The sequence below is a fragment of the Stegostoma tigrinum genome, chromosome 41 (assembly GCF_030684315.1).
Source record: "Stegostoma tigrinum isolate sSteTig4 chromosome 41, sSteTig4.hap1, whole genome shotgun sequence".
Lineage (NCBI taxonomy): Eukaryota > Metazoa > Chordata > Chondrichthyes > Orectolobiformes > Stegostomatidae > Stegostoma > Stegostoma tigrinum.
The window spans coordinates 5,198,254-5,221,358 of NC_081394.1; the positions used below are offsets into that span (position 1 = coordinate 5,198,254).

General features: G+C 52.5%; 1 protein-coding gene across 3 annotated transcripts in view; it reads right to left on the reverse strand.

Annotated features, from left to right (window-relative positions):
* Nucleotides 1–5,146: 5,146 nt before the first annotated feature.
* Nucleotides 5,147–23,105, reverse strand: part of smg9 (SMG9 nonsense mediated mRNA decay factor) — a 40,076-nt gene continuing 22,117 nt past the window's right edge. For all 3 annotated transcript variants that reach the window (XM_059641334.1, XM_059641335.1, XM_059641336.1), the window contains 8 exons: nucleotides 21,946–22,057; nucleotides 21,368–21,463; nucleotides 21,069–21,154; nucleotides 17,122–17,228; nucleotides 15,270–15,377; nucleotides 14,007–14,132; nucleotides 9,578–9,722; nucleotides 5,147–6,528 (listed from right to left, as the gene is read on the reverse strand). In XM_059641334.1, the coding sequence (XP_059497317.1) occupies nucleotides 6,450–6,528; nucleotides 9,578–9,722; nucleotides 14,007–14,132; nucleotides 15,270–15,377; nucleotides 17,122–17,228; nucleotides 21,069–21,154; nucleotides 21,368–21,463; nucleotides 21,946–22,057 (859 nt within the window). In that variant the 3' untranslated portion in view covers nucleotides 5,147–6,449. The remainder of the gene's footprint in view (nucleotides 6,529–9,577; nucleotides 9,723–14,006; nucleotides 14,133–15,269; nucleotides 15,378–17,121; nucleotides 17,229–21,068; nucleotides 21,155–21,367; nucleotides 21,464–21,945; nucleotides 22,058–23,105) is intronic.

Here is a 23,105-nt window from a genome sequence, read left to right on the forward strand (position 1 = left end):
ATCCTCCGACAGTGCAGCACTCCCTCAGCACTGACCCTCCGACAGTGCCCGCTCCCTTAGCACTGACCCTCCGACAGGGCCCACTCCCTCAGCGCTGACCCTCTGACAGTGCGGCGCTCTCTCAGCACTGACCCTCCGACAGTGCCCACTCCCTCAGCGCTGGCTCTCCAACAGTGTGGCACTCTCTCAACGTTGACCCTCCAACAGTGCCCACTCCCTCAGCGCAGACCCTCCAACAGTGCCCGCTCCCTCAGCATTGACCAGCCGACAGTGCCCACTCCCTCAGCGCTGGCCCTCCGACAGTGCGGCCCTCTCTCAGTGCTGACCCTCCGACAGTGCGGTGCCCCCTCAGCATTGACCCTCTGACAGTGCCCACTCCCTCAGCACTGACCCTCCGACAGTGCGGCGCTCCCTCAGCATTTACACTGAGACGGAGTGTCTGTCTGGAGTTCCGGTTTTGTTTGCTGTGTGGTCTGTGGTTTCAGAACCAATGACCTTTGAGCCAAGTCACAGCACAACAGCAGGATAATTTGTTCCGCTTATTCTCTGGCACATGGGCATCGCTCGCTAGTGCAGCATCTATCACCCATTCCTCACTGCCCAGAGACAAGAATGAGCACATTGCTGTGGGTCTGGAGTCACGTGTAAGCCCGACCAGGTAATGGTGGCAGATTTCTTTCCCTGAGAGATGTTTGTGAACCAGACGATATTATCACCAGGAGGCTAGCTTTATTTCTAATTTAGTTTTGTTTTATTGAACTCAAATGTCACTGTGGCAAGGATTCGAACCTATGTCCTCCTAAACATTAACTTCGGGCTAAGGGTTGCTCATCCAGTCCAATTCCCACTAGCTCACTCTTGAACGATCTCAAATTGTTGCTGGTTTCATGAACACCCCTTGGAAGGTTCTTTCTGACCCAAGAATCATTAAATCCCTGCAGTGCTGGGAGAGACCATTCAGCCCATCAAGTCAGCACCTACACTTCCAAACAGCATCCCACCTGTCCCTGTGACCCTGCATTTCCCACGACTAACTCACCTGGCCTGCATGCCCCTGAACACTATGGGACAACGTTGCATGGTCAATCACCTAACCTGCACATCTTTGGACTTTGGGAGGTAACTGGAGCTCCCAAAGGGGACCCACGCAGACATGGGGAGAACTTGCAAACTCCACAAAGAAATTTGCCTGAGGTTGGGATCGAACCCGGGTCCCTGGTGCTATGAGGCAGCAGTGCTAACCACTGATGCACTCTTATTGGTTAGCTGTTTTTTAATACAGTAGGTTCATGACCAACATTTATTGCCCAGAGAGCAGTTTAAATGTGGACCACATTACTTTCTTCCCCTAAAGGATATTAAGAAAACCAAATGGGTTTTTCCCAACAATCGACAACGGATTGATGCCCACCATTAGACTCTTAATTCCAGATTTTTATTGAATTCAAATTCCACCCTCTGCCATGGCAGGATTTGAACCCGGGTCCCCAGCTCTCTCGATTAATAGCCCGGTAACAGCACCATTTGGCCACTTATAGGTGGCACGGTGGCTCAGGGGTTAGCACTGCTGCCTCACAGCACCGGGGACCCAGGTTCGATTCCAGTCTTGGGCGACTGTCTGCACGCTCTCACCGTGTCTGTGTGGGTTTCCTCCCACAGTCCAAAGATGTGCAGGTTGAGGTGGATTGGCCATGCGAAATTACCCCCTGATGTCCGGAGATGTGTAGATTAGGTGGGATGCTCTGAGGGCCTGCTTCCACACTGTGGAGATTCTATGAATAGCCTGCCCATAGTTTAATTCTAGCCTATCAAAGAGGGGAATGCCTTTTCCTTATTTTTGAATCAATCGAACAAGCGGCTGAGTGCCTTTATCCATCGAAATGGTTAAAAAATAGCCTGGAGTATGAAACACAATCAAGTTTGCCTTCCTCCAGTTCAGATCCATGGAGATATTTGGAGATTCCCACAGTGCGGCATCATCCTGCTTTTTATCCCATCCCTTTTGTTGCTTCCAGGCTCCCATTCCCTCTGGACCACTTTCCTGTCTTAACCCCTGTCTTAGCCTCGGGGCTCCTATGACTCCCCATGCGGTCCTCTTGCTCTCACCCAGCACCCGTTTTAGTGCCCACGCAGCCATCCTGGCAACCAGTCCACCAACGCCTTGGGTTCTCAAGTTTTCAAATCCCAGCTTAGTCCCTGGGAAGGGGGGAGGCTGGGGCTGGGGAGGTGTTTCTCAATGTTATGACGTAGGTGATGAGGAAGACCTCGCCTCGGAAGACAGGAGGCCCTATCAGCACAATACGCTGTCAAATACAAAGCTGTTGCAAAGGGAACGCGCCCTGCCCAACTCCTGACTCAGAGGCAGGGAGAACAATGACGCGACCAGCACAGAGAGGAACCAGCAGGTCACCCAGGGTCACGACACACTTGTTTAACTAACGCCTGCCAGTGTTTGCTCAGGATTGATAAATGTTCCAGTAGCTCAGCTTACCCTGAAGTGGGGATCCCAGCAAATACTCCCAGCACGGGGTGAGATACACGGTGAAGCTCCCTCTACACTGGCCCCGCAACACCCACTCCCAGCACAGGGACAGCACGGGGTTAGGTACCAGGGTGAAGCTCCCTCTACGCTGGCCCCCATCAAACACTCCCAGCACGGGGTTAGATACATGGTGAAGCTCCCTCTACACTGTCCCCCATCAAACACTCCCAGCACAGGGACAGCACGGCGATAGATACAGAGCAAAGCTCCCTCTACACTGTCCCCTCCATAACCCACTCCCAGCAGAGGGACAGCATGGGGTTAGATACATGGTGAAGCTCCCTCTACACTGTCCCACATCAAACACTCCTAGCACAGGGACAGCACGGGGATAGATACAGAGTAAAGCTCCCTCTACACTGTCTCACATCAAACACTCCCAGCACAGGGACAGCATGGGGATAGATACAGAGCAAAGCTCCCTCTACACAGTCCCTTCCATCACCCACTCCCAGCAGAGGGACAGCATGGGGTTAGATACATGGTGAAGCTCCCTCTACACTGGCCCCCATCAAACACTCCCAGCACGGGGTTAGATACATGGTGAAGCTCCCTCTACACTGTCCCCCATCAAACACTCCCAGCACAGGGACAGCACGGCGATAGATACAGAGCAAAGCTCCCTCTACACTGTCCCCTCCATAACCCACACCCAGCAGAGGGACAGCATGGGGTTAGATACATGGTGAAGCTCCCTCTACACTGTCCCACATCAAACACTCCTAGCACAGGGACAGCACGGGGATAGATACAGAGTAAAGCTCCCTCTACACTGTCCCACATCAAACACTCCCAGCACAGGGACAGCATGGGGATAGATACAGAGCAAAGCTCCCTCTACACTGTCCCTTCCATCACCCACTCCCAGCAGAGGGACAGCATGGGGTTAGATACATGGTGAAGCTCCCTCTACATTGTCCCCCATCAAACACTCCCAAGCACAGGTACAGCACGGGGTTAGATACGGGGTGAAGCTCCCTCTACACTGTCCGCCCATCCATCAAACACTCCTAGCACAGGGATATCTCTTTTAACCTGAAATTAAAAATGCCATTACTCCTTTAAAAAACTGCAAATTAAGCTCCCCCCCCCCACCCACCTCATGCCCCTGTTAACCACACGCAGGGACAGCACAACGTTAGATCAATAGCAAGGCCTCCTCTACTCTTTCAAAGTGAACGGAAAGCTTTTCTGCACAGTGTCCTCGTCAAATACTCTCGGGACAGCTTCAAAGTGAAAGTGGCCCACATGGCGAATACGAGGGGAAAAGGTTTTTCCACTGAAGTGGCTTCAGCTAAGACAGATCTAAATGCCTGTTAAATTGGCCTGGGAAACAGTAACTCTGGAGGAAATTCTTCAGAGAGGAATGTTAGGGTGAATGCAGAAATATTCGCAGAAAATCTGTCCCCAGTGTCAAACTGGGGCAACACGGTGTCAAATCAATGGCCGTTGAGTCTATCCTTCCTGGGAGCAGGGAGACCAGAACTGAACGCAGTATTCCAAAAGTGGCCTTAACCAATGTCCTGTACAGCTGCAACATGACCCTCCCAACTCCCTATACCCAACGCACTGACCAATAAAGTGTACCGAACGCCTTCCTCACTGCCCCGTCTCCCTGAGACCCCACGTTCAAGGAATTATGAACCTGAACTCCGAGGTCTCTCTATTTAGCGACACGCCCCCGCGTACAAAGTGAAAGAATTTTAAAAAAACATCCGAGCCCTCCGTCATGAATTCTAGCTCGTTCTGACAAAGAGTCACTGAGCCGAGAAGATTAAACTCTTTGTCGCCGCAGAGGGAGACCCTCTGAGAATTCCCGCAATTTTCTGTTTGATCTCAGATTTCCACTTGCCGCAGAATTTTCCTTTAGTCCTTTGCCATTTGTGAAATGTTCCCAGGGTGTTTCAGATGAACAGCCTTCAGAGAAAGTCTCACTCTGAGCTACATGACGACATCAGGGATAAGAGATGAAATAGCAGCATCTCGTGAGTGTCTTGGGCTGGAGGGCGGGGGGTGAGCGGGAAAAGGTTTAGGGAGAGAATTCCAGAGCTCAGGGCCCTGGGTGGCTGAAGGTGGAGCGATGGAAATCAGAAGGTTGACCAGGGAGGTTCAAGTCTGCAGCAGGTACAGCACAGAGCACAGCCAGAGGATGAGAAATCTTCACCTTCTCTCTCAATCACTCCCTCATGCTCCGATATATGCGCTCGCGCAGTGACACACTCCTGAACCCCTCACTCACTCACACACACACTCTCACTCTTATACTCTCTTCACACACACACACACCCCTTGCTGCCAACATCCAGCCTACTTATAACCCAAGGAGGGGGATGGCTACCTCAGCCATGACCGCATTATATGGTGAAGCAGGACTGAGGGGCTGAATGGACTATTCCTGCACCTATATTCTACCACACTCTGCGCGTATGCACATCTTGTCTCACACGTGTGCACACTCTCTCACGCACACACCACCCTATGCACTTCCACACCCCTCACTGCCAATTCACACCCTGCACACCCCCGTACCTGTCTCACTCACTCACACACACACACCCATTCCCACCAGCCCCTCTCCCACACCCCCCACAGACAGCGAGACAGTTTTGGTGCCACAAACTGAAACAATGACTTTAATAGATTGCTCGAAGGGGCAGAAACTGGGAGAACATATGTACCTTCACCTCACACCGAAACTAACCACAACAGTGGCTTCAATATGACCCACAGGGTTAACAGTGATGGCACAGCACAGGGAGCTCCACTGACAGACTGCTCTCTGATAGGTGCTGGCTGTGACTGGCATGGGGTGGGCAAAGTGTTTGGGGGGTCTTTGCTGTGTCTCGGAGAACCTGCTCCCCGTATCCCCTTTCTCCCGGGTCTAAAACCAAGAACAGGTCCATCCTTTTGTTTGCCCACGTGAGTTTGTTTCTGCTGTTGAGCAAGGAGAGTCCACACCAAGGGCCAGGCCCTTCACATTCCCAGCTGGGCTGCTCATTTTGCGATTTGGGGTGGTCGGAGGGTGGGGCGGTGAGGCTAACATCAGGTAAGAGGGTGTGGCGGGGGGATCTCAAACTTTCTCCATGCCACTGCTCCCAGGGAGAAAAGTTGGAGGGGGGCACAGAATTTCAGGAAAATTGGAAAAAGAAAGGGAGATCAAGGAGACACGAGCTAAGAGATGTGGAGCGAAGGAATGGTCGATGAACCAGGCTAGGAGGGGGCCGAATGGTCTCCAGCCCTGCACCTACATTCTACCGGCTCCAGCCCCCTTCCCAATAGATTCCTCACTCCTCCTAGCCCTCAATCTGCAAGCCATCTCTGGAATGTCACATCTATCAGAGCAGAGATCAAGCCTATCATTGCCCCAGTAGGTGGACGTAGCGGGGGAGGGGTAAATGGAGGCCATTTTCGTTTCACACCTCCTCTCACATGCCCTCCTCCTTGCAAAGGATGAAGCAATCACAGTTGATCAGCACAAGTTGGCATTGAGACGCAGCTTCATTAAGGTGCCCACTACCCATTGGCATCAGTATACAGTTCCCCGAGAAGTCAGTAACAGCCCCCAAACCTCTGAACCCCCAAGGCCATTCCCCCCCTCCCTCGGGAGCACCACCACATCCTGGGATTGGGAACGCAGCCGAAAGCGGAGGGACCTGTCCAAAGGCAGTGGGATCCTGCCTCTCGGTGATGCTCAGTTCCGACTAAGCTGTGCTCACAATTCCAGGGTTGGAGGGTTGAGGAGGTGCGAGGCGGGGAACGCTAAGCTCGGAACTGGCGGCACAGAGAGAATCCAAACACTGCGCACGCTGCACACCCACACAAAACCTCCCCCGCTCCACCAACGGCCGGGAGGGCATTCGCACTTGGGAGTCTTCAACATGGGAATGCACCAGGGTGTGCCCGCCCCTCAGGACAACAAACGACTGTACTCCGAGAGTGCCGAAGATTTCTTCACTCCATCCCAGATCCGAGCGGCATAATGGAACCTTCCGGAAGGAACACAAGGAAGAGCTTGCAATTAAAAAGCAACATTCCCATCTTCCAGTCACAACCCCCCACCACACACACACACACACACACACACACACAACTGGACAGAGCACCTTACCCGGCACATCATCAATGGATGCACAGTGGGAGAGCTGCCCTGCACAGCAAGATCCCACTCAAGTTGAATACCGATCAAGTCATTACTTTTTACAAGTGATTCAGGTTTAGGAATGAGTTCAGGTCACGGAGCACAATTTTCCATCCACTCTTCTTCAAACTCGACAATCTATTATTGCGCTGGGAAGCTGAAACAGTCTTCCACTACTGTCTCAGCCTAAAGAGACCTCCGACAGTGCGGCTCCCTCAGCGCTGACCTCCGACAGTGCGGCGCTCCCTCAGCACTGACCCTCTGACAGCGCCCGCTCCCTCAGCGCTGACCCTCCGACAGTGCGGCTCCCTCAGCGCTGACCTCCGACAGTGCGGCGCTCCCTCAGCACTGACCCTCTGACAGCGCCCGCTCCCTCAGCACTGACCCTCCGACAGTGCGGCTCCCTCAGCGCTGACCTCCGACAGTGCGGCGCTGACCCTCCGACAGCGCAGCTCCCCCTCAGTGCTGACCCTCCGACAGTGCGGCGCTCCCTCAGCACTGCCTCCAGCGGGATGTGGAGGGGAGGGTCCCTGTTCACTCATTTAGTTGCACAAAAGTAAACAGTTGATCGGTTGTCCTGTTTGCTGGTCGCCATGGCAATCAGTTTTGCCTGGTGAGTCCCTGATGTGTGTCCATGATAACAAACAGCTGGGAGATACAAGCCCCTGCTGTGAACTCCCCGAGGGTGGGACTGGGCTGATCACCAATGTTGATAATCCATCAAACTTAACACTGACTCTTGTAATTGAGATCAGCACCAGCATTTGCCAACTCTGACTGCAATTGCTCCTCGATATTCTATTCTCATCCTCTCATAGGATGTGGGGTCACTGGTGGGGACCAGCATTTCTTGCCCCGTCTCTCATTGCCCCTTCAGAAGGTGGGGTCGAGCTGCCTTCTTGAACCGCTTCAGTCCTAATGTGTTGTGGGTTGATCCCCAAAGTCCTTAGGGAGGCAATTCCAGGATTTTGACCCAGTGACAGTGAAGGAATGTTGATGTATTTCCAAGTCTGGATGGGGAGTGGAGGGGAACTTGCAGGGGGCTGGTGTTCCCCTGTACCTGCTGCCCCTTGTCCTTCTGGATGGAAGTGGGTCGTGGGTTTGGAAGGTGCTGCCTGAGGATCTTTGGTGAATCTCTGTAGCGCATCTTGTAGATGGTACACACTGCTGCGACTGAGCGTCGGTGGGGGGAGGGAGTGAGAAGTTTGTGGATCTGGTGCCAATCGAGCGGGGGCTGCTCTGTCCTGGATGGTGTCGAGCTTCTTGAGTGTTGTCGGGGCTGCCCCCATCCAGGGGCAAGTGGGGAGTATTCCATCGCACTCCTGACTTGTGCCTTGTCGATAGTGGCTTTGGGGAGTCAGGGGCAGGGGTTACTCGCTGCAGGATTCTCAGCCAAGGGGTAGCATGTTGGCTCAGTGATTAGTCCTGATGCTGTTGTCCTGATCTTGTTGGGTTTGAACATGGGCTGCGTCAGTGGTTACAAATGGTGCAATCACTGGTGAACATCCCCACATCCGCCTTACAGAGAAGGCAAGGTCATTGATAAAGTAGTGGAAGATCGCTGGGCCTAAGACACTACACTGAGGAACTCCTGCAGAGATGTCCTGAAGCTGAGATGATTGATCTCCAACAACCACGACCATCTCCCTCTAAGCTCGGTATGACCCAAGGAGAGAGTTTGCCCCCAGTTCCCCTGCTTGGCCTCCTTGATGCGACTTGCTGTCGAATGAGGCCTTGATGTCAAGGGTTGCCACTCCCACCTCACCTCTGCAATTCATCTCTTTAGTCCACGTTTGAACCAAGGGCGGAATGAGGTCAGGGGCTGAGCGGAGCCCAAACTGGGCGTCACTGAATGGGGTACGGCTGAGCAGGCGACACCTCCCACCACTTTGCTGACAACTGATGGGACAGTAATCAGCCAATAACATGATGCCCTGTCACCAAATCAGCAAACCCAAGTCCCGAGTCATTGGCCGAGCGGCATGCCAGTCAGGAGGAGCCGCGTGCCACCCCAGCCAATCGGAGAGACAGTAGGGTCTCAAACAATCCTGACAGTCAGTCAAACCCCACCTTTTACTTTTTACTCAAACTCTTTTACCAGTAAAGAACTAACTCAGCGAGTAACAAACAGAGAGGCGTGTTTTACTTCATCGCTGAGACTTCGGGGACTCCCCATTGATTTCTGGTGTTTGGAAAATCTCCCAATCGTCTGGGAATCTCACTGAATCCATTAAAAGTGGAAGACGAAGGCTCCACCAGGTCCCATTTGTGCTCCTGAGATGCTGCTTGGCCTGCTGTGTTCATCCAGCCCCACACTTTGTTATTTCCAGCATCTGCAGTTCCCATTATCTCTGATCCCGTTTGACTTGCCCACTTATTGCCAGTTCATACCTGCTGTCCGCGCCATCACCTGGGAATTTGCAGCCTTGGAGGAAGAGAAGCCTAATTCAGGGATCTCCATGCACCCCCCAAACAAACCAACAGGAAGGATGTTCCCAAAGACTGGGGAGTCCAGAATCCCATGGTGATATAGTGTAAAGGAGAAGAATTATCTGTGTGCGTGGAGCCTGTGGAATTCTCTACCACAGCTGGAGGTTGAGGCGAAAACATTTCTTTGTTTACAAGACAGCTTCAGAAGGGGGCAAAAGGGACCAAAATGTACGGGGGAGAAACCTGAAATGTGATGGTCCTACTGAAGGTAGGCTTGAGGGGCTGAACGGCCTGCACCTATTCCGATTTTCTATACTCTTCCCGTTTCAATCCATTGACACGACCCTGTTGGAGCAAAATCCCCCTTCCCTACGTGTTCTCAGTGAGGGAGGGAGGGGTTGCAATGATAGACCGAGATAGGAAGGCGAGCACGGCAGTTAGGCTAAATGGCTTGGCTGAACCCTTACCAGTTTTTCTCGGTGAGGATGGTGTGCGAGAGCTGAGGCCGGGACATGGACAGGATCTGGCTCCGCAGTTTGCCCACCAGAGACTGGAAGCTGGGGTGACCTTTGTAACCTGGGAGCAGTGAGAACAGAGATATCCCTCCAGTCCCTGTGCGAGAAGAAAGGAGACCTCACCGTTAGCAGAAACCAGAAGAGAGAAAGGCAGCATAGTCACGGCTACATCTCAAAGGGTTGAAGGCTTTGAGGAGGGCACAGCAACAGTTTACCAGGGCGTTGACTAGTTGGGAAAGTAGGAGCTGTAGAATCATAGAATCCTTACAACGTGAAAGCAGGCCATTCAGCCCATCAGGTCCACACCGTCCCTCCAAGGAGCATCCCACCCTTTCCTATCCTTGTAACCCTGCATGCCCTATGCCTACCTCACCTAGCCTGCACATCCCTGAACACCATGGGGCAATTTAGCACAGCCAATCCATCTTAACCCGCACATCTTTGGACTGTGGGAGGAAACACACGCAGACATGGGGAGAATGTGCAAACTCCACACAGACAGAAGCCCGAGGGTGGAATTGAACCCGGCTCCCTGGCGGTGTGAGGCTGCAGTGCTAACCACTGAGCCACCGTGCCACCCCAACTCTGAGCAGAGACTGGACAAACTCAGTTTATTTTCACTTGAAGTGGTGGGTGGGGGGGGGGGGGGGGACGGGCAGCAAGTGCAGAATTAGCCTCCCCCACCGTGGAAGGATGGAGACTGATGCCTGGCAACAGTGAGACATCTGGTATGAAGGGACAGTGCTTTTGTTAGGATTATAGTCGCTGGAGTTTAGAAGAATGAGCTTGGTGTGGGGAGGAATCTCACGGAAACCCATAAAATTCTGGACAAGAGGAAAACACAGGGAGGATATTCAGGATGTACCGGGGGCGGGGGAGTGGGCCATTCAGGTGCCTTCACTAGACAAGGTCGAGTTTGCAACAGAAGCCAAAACACTGAACGTTTTCAAGAAGGCGTTAAGACACTGTTCTTAGGATGGAAGGTCTGGGTGTGGTGGGGGGTGGGGGGAGCGAAAGAAAGCCGAAATGGGGGATTGAGTTGGACGATCAGCCGTGGTCCCACTGAATGGCAAGGCAGGCCTGAAAGGGCCGAATGCCCTCCTCCTACTTCCGACATTTTCATGTTTGTCGCGCAGAAAAGCCCAACTTGTACACAGCAAGCTCACAGCCAGCCACAACAAAGACCCAGATCGGCTGTGCTGGTATCGGGGATAAACACTGGCCCCGGGACTCTGGGATAAACTCTCCCGACTATCCGCCCATCCTTCCTAAAACCGTTTGCTCTACTTCAAAAGAGCAGTAGTGGGGGGTTTTAGCTTTTCCTCCTGACCTCGACGCCTCGTTGAACTTCTCGAGGTGGTGGTCAAGTCCTACTCCAGGGATTGAGCGGGAAGTAGAAAATGAGAAGATGACCAGTCTGGTGGTGGTGGGGGGGGGCGGCGTAAGGGAGCGCCACGCTGTCGGAAGCGCCACGTTTCGAAGGCGGCTCCAAACCGAGCAGCGCCGGGGAACGCTAAAGGCTCTGCGGCCAGCGCTCGGAAAGAGTGCAGATGGGATAAGAGTCGTCCAGGGGACAAACACTCATTCTTAATGGGGTGGCAAACGAAGAAGAAATATTTATCACTGCGTCATTTGTCAATGAGCATATTGGCCCCCACACTTTGCAAAAAACACACAATGACGGCTATAAAAATGTATCAGCTGGCTGATTTTCCTTCCTGCAGACGGTGAACACTTCCAAACACATGTTTTGAAAAGTGTTGCACACAGTCATTAGTTCTGCTTGGTTTCTCGGTGATGGCGATGATCTGTTCAGATATTTACAGCCTCTGTGTGATCTCTGGCTGCCTGCTCTCGAGTGTTACTCCAAAGGGGCAAGGCACCGCTTTCACACGCCCTCGCTTCCTGGGTTTGCTCAGGGACCTCCAAAGCAAATTTTGCGATTCGTTACTGCTGTCACAAACATCACTGCTGCAACACCAGGGGACAGTCTCCACAAAACCTGCCCGTCATCCGCAGGGCACAGGTCAGGCGTCTGAGGTAATTAATGGGCTCAGGTCCCTGTACTGCTTGACAGCAGACAGTGTAGAGAGAGTTTTACTCTGTATCTAACCCCATGCTGTCTCTGTTCTAGCAGTGTTTGATGGGGGACAGTGTAGAGGGAGCTTTACTCTGTATCTAACCCCGTGCTGTCCCTGTCCTGGGAGTGTTTGATGGGGGACAGTGTAGAGGGAGCTTTACTCTGTATCTAACCCCATGCTGTCCCTGTCCCTGGGAGTGTTTGATGGGTGGACATTATGAAGGAATCCTCACCTTTACTTTACTTTCATGTTGAAAAGACAGGCCTTTACTTTTATTTTAAAAGAACATGGGAAGCTTTACTCTATCCTCTTGCTGTCTCAAAAACCATAAGAAATAGGAACTAAAATAGGCCATTCAGCCCCTCAAACCCGTTCTGCCATTCAACAGGATCATGGCTGATCCAACATTTCATGTCTACTTATTTGCGTTCCCCCCGGATTCCCTGATAATGAAGAACATAGCTGTTGCAGCTTTCAATAGGCACAAAGATTCTACCCCCACAAATGCAAATAAATAGACATGAAATGTTGGATCAGCCATGAACCTGTTGAATGGCAGAACGGGTTTGAGGGGCTGAATGGCCTATTTCAGTTCTTATTTCTTATGGTTTTCGAGACAGCAAGAGGATAGAGTAAAGCTTCCCATGTTCTTTTAAACTGAAAGTAAAGGCCTCTCTTTTCAACATGAAAGTAAAGTAAATGTGAAGATCTCTCAATAGTGCCCACCTCAAACACTCCCAGGACAGGGATAGCATGGGGTTAGATACAGAGTAAAGCTCTCTCTGCACTGTCCCCCATTGAACACTGTGGCAATGAGTTCCAAAGACTCATAACCCCCTGAGAGAAGAAACTCCTCCTCATCTCAGTCTTACGTTTGGTGCCCCTTTATTCTGAGACTATACCCTCTGGTCCTAGACTCTCTCCAATGAGGGGGTAACATCCTCGCAGCATTTACTGTCAAGCCCCTTAAAAATCCGATACGTTTCAATGTGATCACCTCTCGTTTTTCTAAACCTCCAGCGCGCACAGTCCTAACCTGTTTGGTCTTTGATCCAGAGACAATCCCTCCATACTGGGAGTCATTCCAATTAACCTTCTCTCAACTGCCTCCCATGAAATGATATCTTTCCTTAAATAAAGGGACCAAACCTGCTCACAGTGCTCCAGATGTGGTCTCACCAGCACTTCGCACAGTTGCAGTCAGACTTTCCCACTCTTATTCTCCAACCCCATGAAATAAAAGCCGACATTCCACAACCCTTCCCGATTACCCGCTGTCCCCTTGTGCTAGCCTTCTGTGTTTCACGCACACATACCCCAAGTTCCTTTGTGTTGCAGCTTCCTGTAGATTTTCCCTATTTAAACAATACTGTCCTTTTGTTCTCCCTTACAAAACGAACAACTTTGCATCTTCCCACATCATACTCCATTTTCTGACTTAACCTAAAAAGGCCTCTCTGTAAACTGTTTGTATCCCTCTCACCTTTCCACCTATTTTTATGTCACGGTTGGCCATAGTCCATGAACATCCTTTCTCCCAGTCAGTATTATATATTGCCAGCAGTTGCGGATCTAGCACTGATCCCTGTGGGACCCGCACTGGGCAGAGTTTGCCAACCGGAAAAATAACCTGCTATTCCCAAACACTGTCTCCTGCCCATGATCCGGTTCTCTATCCATGCCAATCTACTGCCTCTGACACTGTGGGCTCTTTTTTCATGACTCAACCTTTTGCGAGGTATCGCAGCAAACACCATCTGGAAGGCCAAATACAATACATCTACTGGTTCTGCTCTATCCGTTCTGAATGAGCATTCCTCGAAAAACTCTATTAAACTAGTCCGGCATGATTTCCCTTTCACAAAGCCATGCTGACTCTGCATGATCAGATTATCATTTTTCAAATGTTCTGCTATTACTTCCTTAATAATTCCTGTCCTGGGAGGGTCTGATGGGGGACAGTGTAGAGGGAACTTTACTGTGTATCTAACCCCATGCTGTCCCTGTCCTGGGAGTGTTTGATGGGGCATAGTGTAGCGAGAGCTTTACTCTCTATCTAACCCTGTGCTGTCCCTGTCCCTGGGAGTGTTTGATGGGGGGACAGTGTAGAGGTAGCTTTACTCTGTGTCTAATCCTGTGCTGTCCTTGTCCTGGGATTGTTTGATGTGGGTCGGGGGAAGAAAAAGTGTTGCGGGAGCTTAACATTCAGTTGAAAAGAGCAGAGCGAGTTATTGTAAAGAGAGCAGCGCACGGACTGTCCTTTCCCTCCAACACAGGTTTGAAGGGAATTCCGACCTTACCAGCTCGGACCAGGTTTTCCTCCACATCATTCTCCATCACCGGAAGGAGAAATAAGTTGACCTCCGACTCCAGGAAGTCATTGCTCAATCCAGGAAAGATGTTACAGTCCAACATGGAGAGCGTACCTTGAACAGGACAAAGGGAAAGCCGTAAACAAAAGGATCTGGCACGACCGAGAAAAGAATAATCATTGGACGGCATTTATCATCCGACCACGAGAGATCACAAACATACTCGGTTTACCTCTGTCTCTCCAAACCTTGATTCCCACGTGTGTAACAGAAACTTTGCATGAAACCAGGTCATGCTACAATGAAATCCCGCCACTCTGGGTGACTATAGAGGCCCGTCCCACAGAAACCTTCCCACACACCTTGCAGAGAAACCACCCCCTCACAAGCAGTATATTTTTCAAACTGGTGAATCCACCGGTACGATGCATAGATTTATCTGAGGACTGGTCGCACCCAGCACCCCTCGCTTTCAGAATAGTTTCAGCTGAATTACACAGCAGGCCATACGGCCCTCGCTGTCTGTTCTAGCTCTTTGAAAGACTTAGCCAATTAGTCCCCGGTCGCTCTTGCCCAACACTTTTATCCGCATTGAGTAGTTCTCCGACTCCCTAACCAATCCCCCTCGCCTTTTTGGAAAGCTCCTGTTGAATTTGCTCCCAACTATCCAGCTCATTGTGTCATAAAAATACATCTTCATCCTCCTCCCTGCTCGGGGCCCTTTCCAGATTCTCTCAAATCCGCATCCCTCTGGTGACTGACCTTCCTGCCTCTGGGAACGACGTTTCCCTCATCGACTCGATCGAAATACACCCCCCCTCACTCGTCTCAATTCTGTCTCCCCCGAACCTTCCCTGCTCTGAGGGGACCACTCATGCGAACTGGGGCCACGCGTGCGGGGACTCTCTCCCAGTGATTCTCCTCCAGCCCCTCTTTCTGAGACCCTGTCGCTGTCCCTAAAGCGAGGGGAGTCCAGGCTGGGACAAGGTGCTCCAGCTGAGAGCAAACCGGTGGTTTAGAACAGTTTCTGCCTGACTCGCTTGCGACTCGAGCAATGTAGGCAAGGATTCTGTCTCCGGTCATTCTTCAGAAAGTTCAGCTCATCCCACCATCAGCAAAGATCCCCCTGCACCAGGACAGCGTGTCCCACTGTTAATTTTTAAACAGTACAGTAGAGCACAGGGTCCACAGGGAGCTACAATGTGGGAGCACATTCACAGGGCTTCCCTTGCTCCTGTCAAACCCGATTACCTTTATACTTGAGGTGTGAGTGCAACATCAGTTTGTCAATGACAGTGTGCATCTTCTTGAGGTTCCGAGGGCAGAAGTCCTCCCGCTTGGCTTTGTTCTGAAGGAAAACTGCTCAGAAAGGAGAAATCGGAGTTAAGATGGACAGCGCAAAAGAGGGGGCTGCTCAAATCTGTTGCAAACAGCCAACTTCCCTTCCCCAGCTGCATGCACTAAATCAAGTGGCTATTTATGGGGAACAGGAAACCATTCGGCCCGTTGTTTCGATGCCAGCTCTCGCACCTTCCAAACCTTACCTCCGCAGTTAATGATCTACCACCCCTTTGAAATGCTTCACTACCACTCCACCTTCACCTGTTCCTCCTGCGGCACTCACGTAGGATTGTGACCTTCCGCACTCAGGCTCTAAAACCTGCCGTCAATGGGAACAGTTTTGCCTTGTCAACTCTGCTCACAGACCCTCGAATGGCTGTCTACACCTCAATCAAACCTTCGCTCGCTTTCTCCACCACAAAGAGAACAGGCCCAGGATCTCCGATCTATCTGTACCCTGACCTGTTCTCCGCATCTCGTCCCATAGCCACTCCGTAATGCCACCTGGTGGGTGGGGGGCTTTAAAGTCACCAGAATGTTAAGGGGGGTGGGAGGGTGTTGGCAGGTAGAGCGCGCTGTTTAGCAGAAACACAGCATCCTCGGCAGTGCTGCACTCCCACGTCCCCCCGCCCCCTTCAGCATCCCGGGGACAGGCTGCTCAAGAGGCCGGAACTGGAGGGGATTACAGACATAGGGAGGGGGTGTAGGGGCTGGAGGCGGTTACAGAGATAGGGAGGGGTGTAGGGGCTGGAGGAGGTTATAGACATAGGGAGGGGGTGTTGGGGTTGGAGGAGGTTACAGGGATAGGGAGGGAGTGTAGGGGCTGGAGGGTGTTACAGAGATAGGGAGGGGGTGTAGGGGGTTACAGAGATAGGGAGGGGGTGTAGGGGGTTACAGAGATAGGGAGGGGGTGTAGGAGTTGGAGAGGGTTACAGAGATAGGGAGGGGGTGTCGGGGCTGGAGGTGGTGACAGAGATAGGGAGGGGGTGTAGGGGCTGGAGGAGGGTTACAGAGATAGAAAGGGGGTGTAGGGGCTGGAGGGGGTGACAGAGATATGGAGGGGGTGGAGGGGGTGACAGAGATATGGAGGGGGTGGAGGGGCTGGAGGAGGGTTACAGAGATAGAAAGGGGGTGTAGGGGCTGGAGGGGGTGACAGAGATGTGGAGGGGGTGACAGAGATATGGAGGGGGTGTAGGGGCTGGAGGAGGTTACAGGGATATGGAGGGGGTGTAGGGGCTGGAGGAGGTTACAGGGATAGGGAGGGGGTGTCGGGGGATGGAGGTGGTGACAGAGATAGGGAGGGGGTGTAGGGATAGCCTTTCAGACGAGCTGAAGATTTCTGATGAGGTGGGTAGTGGGAACCTGAATGCTGGAATTTCGCTGCCCTGAGGAGGGAGAGCAGAAGGTGGACTCCGACGTGGATCGTAACTGGGTCAGCTCCTCACAGACTGCTCCTGCTCCTTTGAAAACCCAGGGAGCGACTGGGAAAAACATTCTCCCCTCACCACTGCGGGCTGCTGCTCAGTCCCTCCACAGCTCCTTCGGCCTGTTAGCCTCCATAATCCTCGGAGTTATGGCCTGATTTTACAGGGATGAGGACTATCCAGGTTCACTAAGACAGTCACCTCCTCCAGGGGTAATAAATGCCTACATTCCCCTGAATGAACAAAGCAGGAGTCCGATAGGTGGGCTGCGTTCCTGCCCTGCCCACCTGTGTTGCAGATACAGGGAAACAGCACAGCAAGGGCTGGTGTGTACTCACCGATATTTGGGTAGTATTCCGAACCTTCGTCAGACCCTGGGCCACCGCTCGAATCGTGACTGGGCGAGGGAGTGGAAGGCTTCAGCATCTCTGCTGTCTGCAGAAACCTGAGAAAATGAGAACATCTCCCATCACTAATTGATTGGCACAGCGCTCTCGCACCACCCACTGACCTCTCAGGGTACTGTGCCTGACACAGGGCCTGTGGGAACACAGCCAAGCCTTGACCTCCGACACCAAGCCCATTCCGGAAAAGTGGACGCTAGAAAGCAATCGGGGCAGAATTTTCCAGCGAGTTGGACACTGAGGGCAGTTCATCGTGGTGCCAGCTGTCTAACTCTACCTGTCTGCCCCGCTGCCTACCTCTTCCAATGCCACTCAGCCAGTTCTCTGTACGTCTGTCCATTCCATCTGCATCTGCCTGTCTGTTTGTCACTCACTATCTATTGGTTTCCAAGCTGCCTGTCTGCCAGTCCCCCTGCTAATCTGTATCTCACTTCTTGTCTCTTGCTCTCTCTGGAGCAGTTCAGAGATCTCAGGGAGCTGTAGTATTTTCAGGGGCTTACAGAGAAAAGGCAAGTTGTATGTGTTGGAGGACTGTCCTTTGATTGGGACAGTCACGAGCTTGTGAAAGTCACAGTGTCACCTGCACTGTGCTGTCGGAGGGTCGGCGCTGAGGGAGCGCTGCACTGTCAGAGGGTTGGCGCTGAGGGAGGGCCGCGCTGTGGGAGGGTCGGCACTGAGGGAGTGCCGCGCTGTCGGAGGGTCGGTGCTGAGGGAGCGCACCACTCTATGAAGGTTGGTCCTGAGGGAGCGTTGTGCTGTCGGAGGGTCAGCACTAAGGGAGCGCCGCGCTGTTGGTCCCTCACTCTATGAAGGTTGGTCCTGAGGGAGTGCTGCGCTGTCGGAAGTACCATCTTTCAGAGGAGCCATTAAACATTGGCTCCATCTGCTCTCTCTGGTGGGTGTAAAGATTCCCACGTCCGTGAAAAGCTGGTCTCTCTACAAAAGCATATGATCTTCCCACTCTCTCTCTGTGTGTGTGACTCTGTCTCCCCAGGACCTGCTGACCTGAAATCCAACTGCTTTCCCAGGCAGCTCTCAATCAACAAGGGCTGAGCGAGCCAGGAGTTTCAAGCCTACTTTCCCAAGGACCCATGAAGCGCAGCCAACATCCCACTGGATCAGCTCTCAGCATTCCCTAAAACACCGTCCGCAGCCAAGTTCTGATGGAACTTGCAATCCCAGGATTCGGGTCAGGCCGCTGAGGCGGGACGAAGACTGACCCGTACCAATGGTAGACCGAGAGTAACGATGGACTGTTTCCCTCCGCGGAGTACAGCTCACTCTTCTGGAGGGAGGGACATCCTTATCCTAGACTGGGAGCCACAGATTCCCTGGGACTAACCACTACAGGGACTAAAGGCTTATATCCTGCAACAAGATGCTCTGCAGGAATGGGCCTGTACATTATTTCACTCAAATGAATGATTGAAATCGTAACCATCACGGAACCCTACAGCGCGAGAGCTGGCTATTCGGCCAACCACACCAACCCTCCAAACAGCATTCTACCCAGAACCCTTGCCTATACCCATGACTAACCCATCAACAAACACATCAAACTGAACACAATGTACAAACCGCTGAGAAACAGCACCAGAAGTGATGCCAACCAGCCCAGCAAACTGAGGCATGTAAATAACCAGTGGGACTGAACACCAACGCTTCACTGGAGGCACACAGACGATGTTACCGAGCTGGGTAATGGAGCAACTGCAATCAAACACACCAGCTCAGCAAGCAAGTCTACCCCCTAATCCACCTAACCGACACGCCCCTGGACACTGTGGGGCGATTTAGCATGGCGAATCCAGCCAACGTGCCCATCTTCGGGCTGTGGGAGGAAACCGGAGCACCCGGAGGGAACCCGGGCAAACACAGGTTCAGTGTGCAAACTCCACACACAGACGGTTGCTCGAGGGTGGAATCGAACCCGGGTCCCTGATGCTGTGAGGCAGCAGTGTTAACCACTGAGCCAGCAATGAGGGGAGACTGGAGAAACTCGTGACCCAAAATGGGCAGAATTATTGCCAAGGACTTGTCAGTCAGTGCTAAGAGACTGTCCCCTCACCAATCCCAATGGCAGAGAGACAGGTTGGCTTTGGTTGGGGGGGGGGGGGGGGGGGGGGGGGATGCAAACAGTCTCAGGATGAGGGGCCGGCCGTTTCGGACTGCCATGAGGAGACATATCTTCACTCGCTCAGAGACTGGCAAATCTTCAGAGCTTTCTCTCCCAGACAGCTGCAGACTCTCCGTCCCTGGGTCGAGCCCAGGCTGAACTGTGGGTACTGGAGGGCTTAAGAGAGGGAAAGCAGAGCCAGAGTAGACCATCAGCTGTGATCGCTCTCAGCTGGTGAATGCAAGCTCCAGGGGATGAAGAGCTTCCTCCTACTCCTGTACCCTAAGATTCCATCCTCCCACATCCAGCCCCACCACCACCACAATAATAATAAAATGTGAGGCTGGATGAACACAGCAGGCCCAGCAGCATCTCAGGAGCACAAAAGCTGACATTTCGGGCCTGGACCCTTCTTCAGAGAGGGGGATGGGGTGAGGTTTCTGGAATAAATAGGGAGAGGGGGGAGGCAGACCAAAGATGGAGAGAAAAGAAGATAGGTGGAGAGGAGAGTATAGGTGGGGAGGTAGGGAGGGGATAGGTCAGTCCAGGGAAGACGGACAGGTCAAGGAGGTGGGATGAGGTTAGTAGGTAGGAGATGGAGGTGTGGCTTGGGGTGGGAGGAAGGGATGGGTGAGAGGAAGAACAGGTTAGGGAGGCAGGGACAGGTTGGACTGGTTTTGGGATGCAGTGGGTGGAGGGGAAGAGCTGGGCTGGTTGTGTGGCGCAGTGAGGGGAGGGGACGAACTGCGCTGGTTTTGGGATGCGGTTTATTAAGCAGAGGATCACCTGCACATCTACCAATGTGGTATACTGCATCCACTGTACCCGGTGTGGCCTCCTCTACATCAGGGAAACCAAGCGGAGGCTTGGGGACCGCTTTGCAGAACACCTCCGCTCAGTTCGCAACAAACAACTGCACCTCCCAGTCGCGAACCATTTCCACTCCCCCTCCCATTCTCTAGATGACATGTCCATCATGGGCCTCCTGCACTGCCACAATGATGCCACCCGAAGGTTGCAGGAACAGCAACTCATATTCCGCTTGGGAACCCTGCAGCCATACGGTATCAATGTGGACTTCACCAGTTTCAAAATCTCCCCTTCCCCTACTGCATCCCTAAACCAGCCCAGTTCGTCCCCTCCCCCCACTGCACCACACAACCAGCCCAGCTCTTCCCCCCCACCCACTGCATCCCAAAACCAGTCCAACCTGTCTCTGCCTCCCTAACCGGTTCTTCCTCTCACCCATCCCTTCCTCCCACACCAAGCCGCACCCCCAGCTACCTACTAACCTCATCCCACCTCCTTGACCTGTCCGTCTTCCCTGGACTGACCTATCCCCTCCCTACCTCCCCACCTACACTCTCTCCACCTATCTTCTTTTCTTTCCATCTTCGGTCCGCCTCCCCCTCTCTCCCTATTTATTCCAGTTCCCTCTCCCCATCCCCCTCTCTGATGAAGGGTCTAGGCCCGAAACGTCAGCTTTTGTGCTCCTGAGATGCTGCTGGGCCTGCTGTGTTCATCCAGCCTCACACTTTGTTATCTTGGGTTCTCCAGCATCTGCAGTTCCCGTTATCTCAGATACAATTTTAACCACCAGTACCACCAACCAAGTTTGGAGACCTCTCTTCTTTCAAGGTCTGAAGGAGACAGGGAGAGAGAGAGAAAGCTCTCCCTCTGTGTTGTGCCCAGCCTGGCCTTACCCTCCCGAAGCTGGAAGCGTCCAGTGGTCAATGCCCACTCCCAAGCTCCGAGGTGATTGTACCTGTAGAGGTTGAGGTCAGTGAACCAGTCCTGGACCAGAAGAACTGCGTGGCACACAGTGAACAGGAAGGCTGCCATCTGGAGAGACTGCGGGCAAAAAGGACACCAAGACATTACACAACGGGAGGACATTGGAAACGGCCCACATCGGCACTGCCCAGCTGGATGGAGGGGGACCAAGGTGAAAAGGCGGGTGAGGGGAAGCCAGAAGTAAGCAACCGGGAGGGGAGGCAGACAAAGTGGGTGGGTGGGTGGGTGCGTGGAGGGGGGGTAGGCGGAAACATTAAGCCCCCGAGTTACCTGCATCTCCACGTAGGTGTGCGGGAGGCTGTACTCTGGGGGGAGTTTACGGTCATTGTTGATCAGGTGGTCGAGCACGGCGGGACTCAAAATGGGCTGCAGGAGGAAAGGGGAAAAGAACGCAGTTAGACTCTTGCCGCGCTGCGCAAATACAGCGGAACCAGGGCCAACACCCAGAGGAGAGAGAGAGGGGGGGGGGGGAAGAGAGGGAGAGGAGGGGGGAAGAGAAAGAAAGAGGAGGGGGAAGAGAAAGAGAGAGGAGGGGGAAGAGAAAGAGAGAGGAGGGGGAATGGGGGGGCGCGAGGGGGGAAGAGAGAGTGAGTTCGAGAGCGAGAGCGAGTGGGAGACAGAGGGGGAGAGGTGGAGAGAGAGGGGTAGAGTGGGACAGAGGGCGAGCGAGGGTAAGAGAAAGGGAGAGGGGGAGACCAAGAGAGTGAGAGACCACTAGAACAAGAGCATGAGAGCAGCAGAACGCGACAGCGACAGTGCGGCAGAGCGAGTGCGAGAGACACAGCACTTTACCGAGGCTGGTCACCTCAATTGTACAATAACGCAGAAAAAGGACAAGAGTTCGAAACCTGAGTATCCAGGAATATGATTCGCTCCTGGGTAATGAAGAAATCTATGCCATTCGTCTGATTCCCACCACGCTCCTTAATCTCCTGGGTCTGGGCTCTGAACACGTACGATCTTTGAGAACAAAAACAGAAACGACATGTGAGCAAACAGTCTGGTCCTTTACAGAACTCTCAGTTCAAGAGATTGTCCCTAAACTGCATAAAACACACACACACACACGCACGCACGCACGCACGCACGCAAACACACAAACACACACACACTCACACACATAAACACACACACACAGACACACACACACACAGACACACACAAACACACACACACACACACTCACACACACACTCACACGCACACTAAACGTGTATAGTCAAGAGGTTAAGTGTCTCACACCGTAAGATATAGGATCAGAATTAGGCCATTCAGCCCCTCAAGTCTGCTCTGCCATTCAATCATGGCTGATATGTTTCTCAGTCCCGTTCTCTTGCCTTCTGCACATAACTTTTGTTGTCCTTAGTAATCATAGAATCCTATAGCACAGAGACTCCAGGCCAACTCAGATATGCTGACCAGGTTTCCCAAACCAGATCAGTCCCATTGCCTATGTTTTGCCTTTCCCTATGTACAGTGAGAAATTTCAGTTTGTGTGTAGCACAGGCAGATCGTGCCATACACAGAGCAAGGAATGCGATGTTACAGCTCTAGAGAAGGTGCACAAACAGCGAGATCAACATTAAATTTAAAATTTGAGAGGTCCATTTGGACATCCAATAACAGCAGGGATGAAGCTGTTCTTGAATCTATTTGTAAACGTCAACAAACTTTTATATCTTCTGCCTGATGGAAGAAATTATAACCGAGATTTTGGCGGGGGGGGGCACTTGGATTACGGTGTTTGTCCCATATCCCTCGCAACCTTTCCTTTTCAGGTACTTGTCAGAAGGTCTTTTAAATGTTGTAATTGTACCCTCCTCTACCACTTCCTCTGGCAGCTCGTTTCATACACGCTCCACCCTCTGTGTGAAAACATTAGCCCTCAGGTCCCCTTCTAGATCTTTCCCCTTTTGCCTTTAACTAAACGCTCTTGTTTTGGACTCCCCCCACCCTGGGGGGAAAAGACCTTGGATCTTCACCCTATCCATGCTCCGCATGATTTTAT